Source organism: Loxodonta africana, chromosome 11 (assembly GCF_030014295.1).
Source record: "Loxodonta africana isolate mLoxAfr1 chromosome 11, mLoxAfr1.hap2, whole genome shotgun sequence".
Taxonomy (NCBI): domain Eukaryota; kingdom Metazoa; phylum Chordata; class Mammalia; order Proboscidea; family Elephantidae; genus Loxodonta; species Loxodonta africana.
In genome coordinates this window covers 61,196,218-61,212,203 of record NC_087352.1, presented here as the reverse complement: position 1 = coordinate 61,212,203, position 15,986 = coordinate 61,196,218, and the positions used below count along the sequence as shown (strand labels likewise).

The 15,986-nt window shown below is 41.2% G+C and overlaps 1 protein-coding gene across 3 annotated transcripts in view; it reads right to left on the bottom strand.

Annotated features, from left to right (window-relative positions):
* Positions 1–15,986, bottom strand: part of PSTPIP2 (proline-serine-threonine phosphatase interacting protein 2) — an 89,581-nt gene that overhangs the window by 45,167 nt on the left and 28,428 nt on the right. For all 3 annotated transcript variants that reach the window (XM_064294584.1, XM_064294583.1, XM_064294582.1), the window contains exon 2: positions 5,954–6,054. In XM_064294584.1, the coding sequence (XP_064150654.1) occupies positions 5,954–6,054 (101 nt within the window). The remainder of the gene's footprint in view (positions 1–5,953; positions 6,055–15,986) is intronic.

Below are 15,986 nucleotides of genomic sequence, written 5' to 3'. Positions count from 1 at the left end.
TCCTATAAAGATTGTTGTTTTTAGGTGCCACAGAGTTGGTTCCAACTCATAGCAACTCTATGTACAAAGGAATGAAACACTACCCGGTCCTACGCCACCCTCACAATCCTTCTTATGCTTAAGTCCATTGTTGCCGCCACTGTGTCAATTCATCTCATTGATGGTCTTCCTCTTTTCACTGACCCTCTACCAAGCATGATGTCCTTCTTCTGGAACTGATCCCTCCTGACAACATGTCCAAAGTATGTGAGACATAGTCTCGTCATCCTTGCTTTTAAGGAGAATTCTGGTTGTACTTCTTCCAAGACAGATTTGTTTGTTCTTTTGGCAGTCCATGGTACATTTAGTATTCTTCTTCAACACCAAAATTCAAAGATGGCAATTCTTCTTCGGTCTTCTTTATTCATTGTCCAGCTTTCACATGCAAAGGAGGTAATTGAAAACACCATGGCTTGGGTTAGGCGCACCTTAGTTTTCAAGATGACATCTCTGCTTTGCAACACTTTAAAGAGGTCTTTTGCAACAGATTTGCCCAATGTAATGAGTCTTTTGATTTCCTGACTGCTGCTTCCAGGGGTGTTGATTGTGGATCCGAGTAAAATGAAATCCTTGACAATTTCAATCTTTTCTTTGTTTATCATGATGTTGCTTATTGGTCTTCCTCCAATCCTGATGCCCCCTTCTTCTTCATACAGTCCAGCTTCTCAGATTATTTGCTCAGCATACAGATTGAATAGGTATGGCGAAAGAATACAACCCTGATGCACACCTTTCCTGACTCCACACCACACTGTATTCCCTTGTTCTGTTGGAATGACTGCCTCTTGATCTATGTAAAGGTTCCTTATGAGCACAATTAAGTGTTCTGAAATTCCCATTCTTCGAAATGTTATCATAATTTGTTATGATCCACACAGTCAAATGCCTTTGCATAGTCAATAAAACACAGGTAAACATCTTTCTGGTATTCTTTGCTTTCAGCCAGGATTCACCTGACATCAGCAATGATATCCCTGGTTCCACGTCTTCTTCTGAATCTGGCTTGAATTTCTGACAGATCCCTGTGAATATACTGCTGTAGCTCCTTTTGAATGATCTTCAGCAAAAATTTACCTGCATATGATACCAATGATACTGTTCAATAATGTCCACATTCGGTAGGATCGCCTTTCTTAGGAATAGGCATAAATACAGATCTCTTCCAGTCAGTTGGCCAGGTAGCTATCATCCAAATTTCTTGGCATAGATAAGTGAGTACTTCCAATGCTGCATCCATTTGTTAAATATCTCAATTGGTATTCCGTCAATTCCTGGAGCCTTGTTTTTTTCCAATGCTTTCAGTGCAGCTTGGACTTCTTCCTTCGGTTCCATTGGTTCCTCCTTATATGGTACCTCTGGAAATGGTTAAACGTCAACCAATTCTTTCTTGTATAGTGACTCTGTATATTCCTTCCATCTTCTTTTGATGCTACCTGAGTAATTTAACGGAAACCCTGGTGGCAAAGTGGTTAAGCGCTACAGCTGCTAACCAAAAGGTTGGCAGTTCAAATCCACCAGGCTGTCCTTGCAAACTGTACAGGACAGTTGTACTCTGTCCTGTAGGGTCACTATGAGTCAGAATCGACTCGACGGCAATGGGTTTACGAGAGTCATTTAATATTTTCCCCATAGAATCCTACGATACTGCAACTCAAGGCTTGAATTTTTTCTTCAGCTCTTCCAGCTTGAGAAATGCAAAGCATGTTCTTCCCTTTTGGTTTTCCACTTCCAGGTCTTTGCACATGTCATTATAATACTTTACTTTGTCTTCTCAAGCTGCCCTTTGAAATTTTCTGTTCAACTCTTTAACTTCATTTTTTCCTTTCACTTTAGATACTAGATATTCAAGAGCAAGTTTCAGGGTCTCTTCTGACATCCATTTTGATTATAGCCTAGAAAAGCCTTTGGGGCAGTTCTACTCTGTCACATGAGTCACTGTGAGTCAACAATGACAACAGGCTAGTTGTCTTAGTTATGAAGTGCTGCTATAATAGAAACACCACATGTGGATAGCTTTAACAAACAGAAATTTATTTTCTCAGAGTCTAGGAGGCTAGAAGTCTGAATTCAGGATGCCAGCTCCTGGGAAAGACTTTCTCTCTTTGTCAGCTCTGGAGGAAGGTCATTGTCATCAATCTTCCCCAATCTAGGAGATTCTCAGCAGAGGGACCCTGGGTCCAAAAGATGCACTGTTCCTGGCACTCCTTTCTTGGTGGCATGAGGTTTCTCTCTTCTCTCCTCACTCCTCTCTTTTATATCTCAAAGAGATTCACTCAAGATACAACCTAACCATCTAGATTATGTCCTCCCTCATTAACATAGCTGCCTCTAAACCTGCCTTATCAACCTCATAGAGGTTAAGACTTACAACACATCAGATAATCACATTAGATCACAAAATGGTTGACAGCCACACAATACTGAGAATCATGGCCTAGCCAAGTTGATACATACTTTGTGGGGGATACAATTCAATCCATAAAACTAGTCTACCCCACTTTATTTTAAAATTTAAAAAATCATACAAGTAATAAATGAACACATTTTCACTGCAAAAGATTCAAGCAACAAAAAACTATATAGAATAGTGCACAAAGGTGCCCCTTCATGCTCTTCTCCAATCCCACTTCTCTCCCCAGGGATAATCACAGTTTATTTGGCACAGGAATAATTACTTCCTAAATGATCCTCCTAAGATTAAGAAAGTTTATGAAAATGATTAAGAGGATACTGGTTTCAGGCTTAGACCATTTTAGATGTTTGGCAGCACCCTATGGAAAATCAGATAATTAGCACTATTGCCCACCTCCCATGTCCTTAAAGAGAAAGGAAAGTTGTAATGGGATGCCATTGCCATCAACAATCTTGAGTATAAAAGTGAGATGTCCGTCACCTCAAAGAAGGAGGAACAATGGCCAGTTCTCTCTCTGTTCACCCCTCCTAAGACACACAATATCATGGATTGAATTGTGTCCCCCCAAAACATGTGTTGTAAATTCTAACCTCTATGCCTGTAATTATAATTCCATTTGGGAATGTATTGTCTCAGCTATATTAATGAGACAGGATTGATGTAGGGTGTATCTTCAGTCAATCTCTTTAGAGATATAAAAGATTAAACAGGTGAGCAGAAACAGAGATGGTGTAAGATAAACGCCAAGACACATAGAGATCTCCAGGGAACCAGGAACCAGAAGCTAAAGAGACAAGGACCTTCCTCCAGAGACAAAAGAGAGAGAAAGCCTTTCCCTATAGCCAGCACTCTTAATTTGGACTTCTAAACTCCTAAACTGTGAGAAAACAAATTTCTTTTTGTTGAAGCCATCCACTTGTGGTATTTCTGTTATAGCAGCACTAGATAACTAAGAAAAGGACCACCCCTGGGGCAGCTCAGAGATCGGCAGAACTGTTGGAAGGAGCACAGAAAGCAGGGCCTTCTTGGTTTCAAAGGGTGGGGCTACGGTCTCCTGGACCCAAGGTTTGGGCCACAGCCTCCTAGGTTTCAGAGTCTGATGTTCACTAACTTGGTTCATTAAGGTATATCATGGGAATGGGATGACCATCCAAAGTTGAGAGGATGGGACTGCCAGAATCAAGGGGGTAGGGTCACCACTCAGCTGCACTAGGAGAATGGGGCTACCTAAAGCTGATGGAACAGATTTGCCATCCTAGTAGACCTGGAAGGCAGGGCTGAAGCCCAGAGGCAAGGGGTCTCCACCCAGAATCCAGAAAGCATGGCCAACGCCCAGAGTCTGAATGTTGAGGCCATTGCCCGGATGGTTTCAATGAGGACAGGGTTGTTTTCAAGGCTTGAGAACTAATGTAAATTGTTCTGCTGGGTTTTAGACTTGCTTAGTGCCCCTTATCCCTTCTTTCCCTCCAATTTCTCCCATTTGTAATAGAAATGTCTACCTTGTGCCTGTTCCAACATTGTACTTTGGAAATAGATAACTTGTAGTCTAGATCTCACAGGTTCACAGATGAAGAATTTTGTCCCAGGATGGACCAGACCTAAAGTCCCACCCATATTTGAGTTACATGAGATGAGATTTTGGGCTTGGAGTTGGTTTAAGACTTTTGCAGTGATGTGATGGGGTGAATGTGTTTTATATGTGGCAAGGACATGAATTTGGTGAGGGGGCCAAGTAGAATGTTATGGATTGAATTGTGTCCCCCAAATATATGTGTTGTAAGTCCTAACCTCTATGCCTGTGGTTATAATCCCATTTGGAGTAGATTGTCTTTGTTATGTTAACGAGACAGGATTAATGTAGGGTGTACTTTGGGTCAATCTCTTTTAAGATACAAAAGAGATTAAACAAGCGAGCAGAAGCAGAGATGGGGTAACATAGATGCCAAGATACATGGAGATCTCTCAGGAACCAGAGAGCAGGAGCTAAAGAGACAAGGACCTTCCTTCAGAACCAACAGAGAGAGAAGGATTTCCCCTAGAGCCAGTACTCTGAATTCAAACTTCTAGCCTCCTAAAAAAAAATGTGAGAAAATAAATTTCTGTTTGTTAAAGCCATCCCTTTGCGGTATTTCTGTTATAGCAGCACTGGATAGCTAAGACACACAGTGTGGCAGTGCTCTAGTCCCCTTGTACCTCTGTAACAGCTCAAAGACAGAGGCCTCATTATAAAGGGCTAGGCAACCACTGTGGTAAGTTTGGTCATTACCTAATATTCTCTTGAGAAGAAAATAAAGAGATTTTATTGAAAACACTCTGATGTTTCCAAGTTCTGAAACTATCACTCACTGCCTTACAACTAGAGCCTGTTAATTTTTTTGGGTACTGGCAAGGGTCCTCATCTTTGGCCAAAATCCCCCTTCAAGCGCTTTTTCAGCCAGAATCACTGAGAAATGGAGTATTCTGGATGAATAAAACTTTCCACAATATTAACTTACCCCATTAAGTATAGAACTGAAAAAAAAAAAAAAACTTACGCATTAAACAAGAAAAAGAAGGAAACTCCTCTAAGCCATGCCAGTTTCCCACAAACCACCAAGCTCCACTACCTGCTGGACCATTCCAAAATCTGCCCCTCCACATTTCCCACAACTCCCTTACCCTCAGCCGGCTCCGAGTCAGGGTCTGCCCACCTCTCATTCCTGCCTCCCAGTCAGGGGCAGATTACCCAGTAAGCAAGGTAAGCACAGGCTTACTTGCGCTTACTTACTAATCTATAGTGAAAAATTTCACATGGGTTTCACCACATCTTTGTGAAATTGGTCACTACAGATTAGTAAGTATACACAAGTAAACACGTGCTTACCTTGCTCACTGGGTAATCCATTCCTGCCAGGGATTCTAAATTTGAAAATAGGCTTTGATTCTATGGGAAGGTGTTTGGGGTTGGCAGAGACACAGATTCCAGCCATACCTAGAAGCAGAATCTTCGATGTGGTGAAAAAATGTGAAATTGTTCACTAAAGATGATCTGGTAAGCAAGGTAAGCACTGGGCTTACCTTGACTATGGGATAATCCGCCCCTTCTCAAGCTCCCATTCTCCCACAGGTATCTGGAAACTCTTCCCCTATCAACCCCACCTTACTCTCTGAGGGCTGCCTCAAGGATCTCTTCCTCCATGAAACTGTCCCTTCTCTTGCCAATTCTTCACAACCTCCCTCTCCCCTGAGGCCTTTCAGTGTTACGCGGCCACACCACTTGGTATTTTAATATATTCTGTTTGCTTTACCACTTATAAATCTTATCTCCCAAACTGGTTTCTAAGAACTTTAGTGCAGGATTATCGTTTACTTCTTGGGTACCATCCCACAGCAGCTAGCAGAGGGTCTTGTGAACCATTAAAAACAAAAGAAAAAAACAGTTCATTGTTCCTCATTCATGTGGGAGAATCTTGCCTCCCAACCCCCTGGCCCCCAGTCTTCAGAGAGGAAACATCATTTTACCTTTCTTTTAAAAAATCTTCAAACTCTTTGCAGCTCTTGCGGCCATTGTTCAGATGCTGGACCATGGTTTCATAGCCGATGGTGCTGAGGATGTCCGAACTCTGCAGAAATGAAAAAGACAACCTTGTGTCAATAAGGAAGGGCATGGACAGCAGCCTTGAGGCCTGAGGGGTGGAGGAAGAGGTCAATGAGAGATTTCTGGAAATATTTACCTCCTCATGAGACCAAGACAAACAAAATAGAAGAAGAGCACACATAGCTGTAAACGGGTTTTTAAAATTATGAAACTGAGGAGCCATAGAACAGGAAGCAAGTGGCAGAGAATCCAGAGGCACATGGATGAGGGAGCTGGCGGAGCCCGAGGCATGTGTGCTCTGTGTGCTGGATGCATGGGCTAAGTCCTGGAGGAGATGGAGAAGGAACCACGTGCAGGGTGCCCACATCCAGCCTTCTGCTTTGTGCTTCTTCATACTGCTGAGTGGAAACTGACACACATTATAGGTCCGTTTTAACTAAGGACTATAAAAATTTTCCATCGTTTGCCCGTCAGTTTGTCTTACTGTGGTGGCTTGCCTGTTGCTGGGATGCTGGAAGCTATGTCAGCAGAATTTCAAATACCAGCAGGGTTACCATGGTGGACAGGTTTCAGCGGAGCTTCCAGTCTAAGCTAGACTAGGAAAAGGGCTGGTGATCTACTTCTGAAAATTCACCAACAAAAATGCCATGGATCATGATAACAGTATAGTATCTTATACAGTATCTTATATAGTATCTTCCCTGGGTTGGAAGGCACTCAAAATATACATGGCCTCAATAATGGACTGGAGCATGCCAACAATCACAAAGATGCCGCAGGACTAGGCAATGTTTCATTCTGTTGCACATGGGGTTGCCATGAGTCGGAGCTGACTCAATGGCAACTAACAACAATGACAAAATTTTCACTTTGTCCTTAAACTTATCACAGAGCTTGACCCTGACATTTCTTCCCACAGCCAGTTAGCCCCATCTGAGGGTCAATGGCATCTCTGCAAAAAATAAGCAGGTCTGTGCTGAAAGAGACCCTGGGAGTGGGAGTGTGGGCCTGGTTTCCCACTGTCAGCAGGATAGGCACCCCAGCAGCCTGCATGCTCCTGCAGTCAGTGGCCCCAATTTTGGAGAAGGAAATTTTTTTTTAATTAGCATCTTATTCATATTTTATTCTACTGTGCACTCTGAGGCTGAAGATGCCTCTACTGTGCTAAGTCCCCTAAACGAGTAGCCCAGATGCAGTACATTTAAAAAGTCAAAGTTCCCTTGGCTATCCAAACCAACAAATCAGGGGCTCTAAACAATACCAGGAGGCATTAAAAGGTCGATGGCAGACTTCTCACCTCCCATGCAGGAGATCCGGGTTTGATTCCTAGCCAGTGTATCTCATCCACAGCCACCACCCATTTATCAGTGGTGACTTGCATATTGCCATGACACTAAACAGGTTTCGGCAGAGCTTCTAAACTAAGACAGATTAGGAAGTCTGGTGATCTACTTCCAAGTATCAGTCAATGAAACCCTATGGATCACAATGGTCCAATCCACAATTAATCATGAGAATGGCACAGAAACAGGCAGTATTTTGTTCCAGTATGCTTGGGGTCACATTCAATGGCAGCACACAATGACAAACAGTATCAGAGTATCCCCCTAATGGCTGAGTCCCTGGTTTCCATCCCCAAATGAATGCAATAGGTAATTCTATTTTATTTTCTATTTTATTTTTAACAAGGATTCTCTGAATTTTTTTTCTTTTGCTTTTTAGATGAAGGTTTACAGAGCAAATTAGTTTCTCATTAAACTATATATATATATATATATATATATATATATATATATATACACACATACATACTGTTTTGTGACATTGGTTACCAACCCCATGACATGTCAACACTCTCCCTTCTCGACCTTGGGTTCCCCATTACCAGCTTTCCTGCCCTCTTCAGCCTTCTCGTCCTTGCCCCTAGGCTGGTGTGCACATTTAGTCTCATTTTGTTTTATGGGTCTGTCTAATCTTTGGCTGATGGGTGAACCTCAGGAATGACTTCCTTACTGAGCTAAAAGGGTGTCCGGGGGCCATATTCTCAGGGCTTTTCCAGTCTCTGTCAGATCAGTAAGTCTGGTCCTTTTTAATGAATTAGAATTTTGCTCTACATTTTCTCCAGCTCTGTCTGGGACCTTCCATTGTGATCCCTGTCAGAGCAGTTGGTAGTGGTAGCTGGGCATCATTTAGTTGTGCTGACTTAGTCTTGGGGAGGCTACGGTAGTTGTGGTCCATTAGTCCTTTGGATTAATCTTTCCCTTGTGTCTTTGGTTTTCTTCATTCTCCCTTCCTTCAGATGGGGTTGGACCGGTAGAGTATCTTCGATGGCTGCTCAACAGGTAGTTTTTTTAATAGACTGTTGCCTGATCCAGACTTCTGTCCCTTAAGAAAGTTGGCTAGGCTGCCTTAGGTTGTGCCCTGGGAAGCTTTGAACTTCCCCCACACCCAGTGCAGGCAGAGTGGACCATCCCTTCCCAGATGCCCAATCTGCAGAGGGAGGTGTAGCTCTGCAGTGGGCAGGTGGTGGGGGACCCCTGAAGATACCTCTCTACCCAGCCCTGGACACTGGAAAAGCAGAATATGTTCACTTTTCATGATGGTTTCGCTGAGAAGACAGGATCCCAGAGAGACCCACCAGGACCAAGGTCTGGGGCTGATTAGCACATGGTATTTGAACACTTAACTGGCCTTAACTCACAGTGCATTTTAAAAACAGGTTTAAATAATCATCATAAATTTTGCATGTGGGTGTATAAATAAATCTGTATCAGAAATTAGTTTAATTCTGTTTTGTAGCTGTTGCTGAGCATAAATTTAGGCCTCGAGAAGCCCAAAGAAACACAGCGTTCATTACACCAACCTCTTTTTTTTCTACCAAGGCCTATTTTCTCCAGTTGCCCGTCATACACACACCCTCTGTCTTAGTCAGGTGGGCTTCTTATTGCCCTTGAAATGCTGTCCTCGGATGCAACTCTAAGACAATGCTTACATTATCCCCTCCTCATTCCAAATCCAACTGGCTCTCAACCCTCAAACCCCAGGTATCCTGGAAGCCCTCTCTGAGTAGCCCCAGTGCTTCCACCTCTGGGCTATCAGAGCACCCAGCATCTGAATTTGGTGTTTGGTATGACTCATGTAAGTAGCCTTTTTGTCCCAACTCTAATACAAGTCTCTGGTGCTTCTTCCAAGTTATTTACTACCCCTGTCCCCTCCTTTTCAAAAAATATAGCACATCAAAGGTCCACAGTAAGATTCCATAGAATGAAAATGCCTAGCGTGTTCCCAGCCAGATGTATCAGAAGAGGACAGTAAAAACAAAGACCCTTGAGTGAATGAATGAATGAGCGAATGAGTACAAAGGGCCAGTGTTGATTGGTAGACACAAATGCTTTGTTCTTCTCAGGGAAAAGTACTTGGTTTCCCTATCTTATGATGCTCATTTGGAAAAGGTGGTTTCCATTTTCTTAATCAAGGGTGTGGATAATCTTTGAGCTGGACTAGGAGGGTAAATTAATGAGACCAGAGTTTCCTGGAAACAAACCAAAACACCAGGCCTCCCAGCCACCAGCCCTGAAAAACCAGAATTGCTGCTTCAGGGGGGTGGCTGGGCTAAAGATACCCCCAAACCAAAACCCAGCGCTGTCGTGTTGATGCCAACTCATAGTGACCCTATAGAACAGAGTAGAACTGCCCCATAGAGTTTCCAAGGAGCACCTGGCAGATTCAAACTGCCAGCCCTCTGGTTAGCAGGCATAGCACTTAACCACTATGCCACCAGGGTTTCCAAAGATACCCCCAGCAAAGTAAATTCCCAGGAGAACAAAGAGTTCCCAAGGTCAAGTTTAAAGCAGAGGAGGATTTGGCCTGGAAACTGCTGGCTGTGCTACTCAGAGGGCATGGGTGGTAAGCTCTGGCTGGCAAAGGAAAGAGAACAGCATGGCCCCAGTGTGCAAGCCTGTATGCACCAAGATGGCATTATGGATCTGCCATCAGAAGTGAGTGCTCCAAACCTATAACCCCAACAACCTTATCCCGTGATCAGAGCCCTCTACACAATAATCCTGGCTTCTCTTTCCCAACTTTTCCCACACTGATCTCTTCCTGCCCTCCAAATGGGCAGTGCACATTTCTACCCCTTTGCACCTTTGATGCACATGCTTTGCACTACTTTTACACACATTTTTCCTTTGCACATACCTTTCCCTCAGTGGAAATGGGATCTCTTCCCTCTTCACTTAAATCCTGTCTCTCCTTCAGGGCCAGTTCAAACCCCATTTCCTTTCTGAAATCTTCCTCAAACAATCCATCTAATAGTCCCCTCTCCCTCTTCTGAATGCCTGGAGTGTTTAATGTCTATGCTTCTTATTTGGCTCTTAGCATATACTACTTTGTATCATTAGTTAATGTCTTTTTAAAAGTTAGTTAATTTCTTCATGAGTATCTGGATTATGGCCATCTTTTATCACCCGTAGTAGCTTCCATGTTAATGGATGCTTGAGAAAGGGCTGTTTTGTGTACCATATACATACAAAGTACTCAAAAGGACACAAAGCTAGCAAAGATAAGAGTTTTTGCAATCAAGGAGCCTATCCACCGCTTAGGGAATCCGTGAAAGACATGTAGATAAAACAAGCATGTATGCACAAGGAAAATTAGAGAACAAGAGAACAAGATAGTATGTAATAAAAGATTATACAGAGAAAATAAGCAATGAATGCAGTAGAGAAGGGAGGACAGACTGGGGTCATCAGCAAAGACAAGAAATAAGATTTAAACTGAGTTGTTTAAAATGATTCGGATTTATATAAGGGAAATTAGAAAATATTCCAAACCAATCAATACTGAAAAAACAACACATCAACATTTGTGAGATGCAACAAAACAACGCTTAAAGGGAAATTTGTAGCTCTAAACGCTCATATTAGAAAAGAAAAATACGTTTTAATACTAAAGATCTAAGCTTTCACTTTAAGGAGCTAGGAAAAGAAGAGCAAATTAAACCTACAGTAAGTAGGAGGAAAAAAAAAAAAAACGTTGACTTTGCATTGATTCTGACTCATAGCAACCCTATAGGACAGAGTAGAACTGCCCCATATGGTTTCCTGGTAGATTCCAACTGCCAACCTCTTGGTTGGAAGCTGTGGCTCTTAACCACTACGCCACCAGGGCTTCCAAGTAGGAGAGAGGAAATAATAATAGTGGAAGACAATGAAGTAGAAATGGACAAACAATAGAGAAAACTAATGAAACCAAAAGTGAGTTCTTTGAGAAGATTAATAAAATTGATAAATCCATATGTAGGTTGATTGGAGAGAGAGCACAAACTACCAATGTCAGGAATGAAAAAGGGGGTCATCAAATCGGAGCCTAAAGATATTAAAAGAATAATAAAGAAATATTATGAACCACAATGAAATATCCTTGAAAGACACAAATTACCAAAACACAGACAGAAAATCTGAATAGCCCTGCATCTTTAAAGAAACTGAATACATAATTTGAAATCTTTTCATAAAGAAAACATTGGGCTCCAATGTCTTCACTGGTGAATTCCATAAAACACTTAAGAAGGAAATAACACCAACCTTACACAAACTCTTTTAGGAAATAGAAAAAGAAGGAATACTTCTCAACTTGTTTTATGAGGCCAGCATAACCTCATCCCCCCTGCCAAAAAACGAGGGCATTACAAAACAAGAACATTACAGACCACTATCTCTTGTGATCAGAGATGTAAAAATTTGTATCACAATGTTAACATAAATCCAGGAATAAATAAAAGTATAACACGTCATGATTCGGTGTGGTTTATCAAAAAAAAAAAAATGCAAGGTTAGCTTAACATTTGAAAATCAATGTAACTTATCACATTAACAGAAAAAAAGAAAAATCATAAGATCATCTCAATAGATGCAGAAAAATGATTTGAAAAACTTCAATGCCCCTTCATAATAGGAACTCAGCAAATTAAGACTAGAGGGTAACTTCCTCAATCTGATAAAAAGCATCTACAAAAAACCTGCAGCTAACATCCTACCTACTTAATGGTGAAAAACTGAATACTTTTCTCCTAAAATCAGGAGCAAGGCAAGGATATCTGCTCTCACCGTTTCTATTCATCATTGTATGTCCTAGCCAGAAAAGAAATAAAGAGCATACGTATTGAAAAGAAAGAGGTAAAACTGCTTTTATTTGCAGATGTGATTGTATACATAGAAAAAGCTGATGAATTTACAAAAACAAAACAACTAAAACTAATAAATAAATTTAACAAGGTTACCAGATACAAGGCCAATATACAAAAATCACATGTATTTCTATGTACCAGCAACAAAGTAAATTTTAAAAATTTTAAAACATCATTTACAATACACATACCCTATGACCCAAAACTCTACTCCTAAGCATTTACCCAAGTAAAATGAAAGCATATGTCCACAAAAAGCCTTGTACAAGAATGTTTGTTGGCATTTTATTCATAACAGCCCCAAACTGGAAACAGCCCAAACGTCTAACGACTGATAAGTAGATAAATAATTTGTGTTATATTCATATAATGGAATACAACTCAACAATAAAAAACAAAGAACTCCTGATACATGGAACATGGATGAATCTCAAAAACATCATGCTCAGTAAAAGATGCTCATCATGTGCCGTCCAGTCAATTCCTACTCATAGCGACCCTATAGGACAGAGTAGAACCGCCCCATAAAGTTTCCCAGGCAATAATCTTTACGGGAGCAGTCGGTCATATATTTTCTCTCAACAGTGGCTGGTGAGTTCAAACCCCCAACATTTCAGTTAGCAGCCTAGCACTTAGCCACTATACCACCAGGGCTCCTTAAAAGATGTGAGACAAAAGTATTTACTGCATGATTCCATTTATATGAAGTTCTAGAATAGATAATACTAATCTACAGTAAAAGGAAATATTACAATGATTGCCTGAGTCAGGGAATAAATTGGGGGTTGACTGGGAAGAGTCATGAGTACAGTTTCTGGGGTGACGGAAATGCATACACACTCATGTGACCCGCATCCCTGTCAACATATGTCTATACAGGTATGGGCTGTGTGAGGGTATGTATTTCTCAAAGCTCATCATTCTGTGCATTTCAACTTATGTAAATTACATCTAGAAAAAAATTAAAAGCGCCCCCCCAAAAAAGATTAAGATTCAGAGGAATAATGCCAGCCATCAGAAGGAACACGGGAAGCAAACCTTGAAAGTAGGTCTGCTCTTGGAGTCCTAGCTGCAGTGGGAAGATGAGAGTAGAGGGAGAGGAGAGAAGGAGTCTGGGAAAGACAAGGAAGGCAGTGACCAGGGCCAGCTTAGGCTGTTAAGTGGGGATCTGAGAACAGATCCAAGCATCCAGCAAACCTCCCAAAGACCTAGAATGTAAGGTTTAATAACATTCAAATTATAAAAGAAAGAAATGGCATTCAAGTTTTAACCAATGTATTATTCCTTTCATCAAAAACCACTTAACACAGGAGACATCTAGCTCAATTGGCATAGCATAGCCTATAAAGAAAATGTTCTACATCCCACCGTGGTGAGTAACAACTGGGCTCTTAAAAGCCTGCAAGCAGCCATCTAAGATACACCTACTGGACCCATCCAGGATGGAGCAAAGGATAATGAAGAAGACCAAAGACACAAGGGACAGATTAGCCCAAAAGACTGATGAACCACAACTACCACAGCAACCACCAGACTGAGTCCAGCAGAACTAGATGGCGCCCAGCTACCACCACTGACTGCTCTGACAGGGATCACAATAGAGAAACCCAGACAGAGCTGGAGAAAAATGTAGAACAAAACTCAAACTCGCAAAAAGACCAAACTTCCCAAAAGAAGATTGATGACAAGGACCTTTCCCAGAGCCAATAGAAAGAAAGCATTCCCCTGGAGCTGGCACCCTGAATTCAGACCTCTAGTCTCTTAGAATACCTAATATCCAATTTTTGTTTTTGTGACAATTTCACATTTCATGCGTTATTCCATAATTTTTTACCTTAACACTTTTTTGCTGGTATTTCAAAATTTAATCCTTAGTATGTGACCTCTACCAGAAATTTTGACAGTAGTGAAATATCATTTATCATTAGACTTCCCACAATAAAATCTAATAACATTGTTGAAATAGGAAGGTCATTATCCTTCATTTCTATAGGATTCATTACCTATTTCACCAATAATGTGGAGGAAATCATATTCAGTCTTCAATGAAATCTGTTCATTCATTAATGCATACATGTCTTCTTTTCATGTCCATTCTTGAGAAGTTCCTTTAGACTTGAAGCAATACTTCCTATGCTACCCCTGTTCTATCTGAATTTAGGATTGGTTTATCGTGGCTTCTATTGCAACTGACAGAAGTGAGTCTCACAGATCTTTTGTTGGCATGAAAAAGAAAAGATAAATCAGTGGAAGTTTTAGTTTAGAGGCAAGGCTTGATTTTAAGAAGCAGATATATATACTTGATTTGAAAAGCATTGGTGAGCTAAGGAGAGGACTGGAATGGACAGAGTGTTGTAGTTTCTTAGTAAGTGGAAGCATTGAGATTATTTTGGTCAAGTTGAGATGGGCTTATTGGAGAGGAATTAGATCAGAGGTAAAGAGTTCATGAAAGACAATATGTTAAATTATTCAAAAATGAATAATTTGTATCTTGGGAATACATATGAACTGAATGAATTTTGAACAGGAGGGAAAAAAAGGCAGCAACTGGATCTGATGGTGATTTAGATATGTAGTATAATGACATGAAGGAGTCAAGAATACTGAAATGTCAGTCATTCTTTATTATTATTGATAACCCAAGTGCCAGAGCCTAATTTCCCTCTGCTTCAGTACGGACCGGATTTAGTGACTCATATCTAATAAATAAAATGGAAATGATGGTGCACAACTTCCAAGACTAGGTCACAAAAGGCATTGGGGCTTTCCCTTTGCTTTTTTTCTTGAGGGTTACCTCACTCCTAGGTGCTGAGAACACTTAAATGGCCCTATGAGGGATCTATGTAGTGAGGTGCTGAGGATCCCTGTCAACAACCAGCAACAAAGTGAGGTCTCCAGCCAATAGTCATGAAAATAAGCCTTCTTGGAAATGGATCCATCAGCCTCAGTCAAGCCTTCAGGTGACTGTAGCCTTGGATGACATCTTGCCTGCAACTTCATGAGGGACCTGAACCAGCCCCACCCAACCAAGTTGCTCCTGAATCCTGACCCACAGAAACTGTGTGGAATAATAAATGTTCGTTGTTTTTAGTTGCTAAAAAAGAAAAAACAGACTTACTGGTCTGACACAGACTGGAGAAACCCTGAGAGTCTGGCCCCTGGACATCCTTTTAACTCAATACTGAAGTCACTCATGAGGTTCACCCTTCAGCCAAAGATTAGATAGGTCTATAGGGCCAACAATAACACACATGAGGAACATGTTTTGTAGTTCAATCATGTATACAAGACTAACGGGCACACCAGCCCAAAAGCAAAGACAAGAAGGCAGGAAATGACAGGAAAACTGGACGAATGGAAACAGGGAACCTGCGTGGAGAAGGGGAGAGTGTTGACACATTGTGGGATTGGCAACCAATGTCACAAACCAATTTATCTATTAACTGTTTAATGAGAAACTAATTTGCTCTATAAACTTTCACCTAAATCACAATTATAAAAAAAAAAAATCACTTACAATTTTTTAAGACATGACTCCCAGATACCCTTTTAGCTCAGTAGTGAAGTCACTCCTTAGGTTCACCTTTTAGCCAAAGATTAGACAGGCTCATAAAACAAAGTGGGACTAAAGGGGCACACCAACCCAGGGGCAAAGACTAGAAGGCAGGAGGGGACAGGAAAGCTGGTAATAGGGAACCCAAGGTCGAGAAGGGAGAGTGTTGACATGTTGTGGGGTTAACTAATGTCATAAATGTGTACTAGCTGTT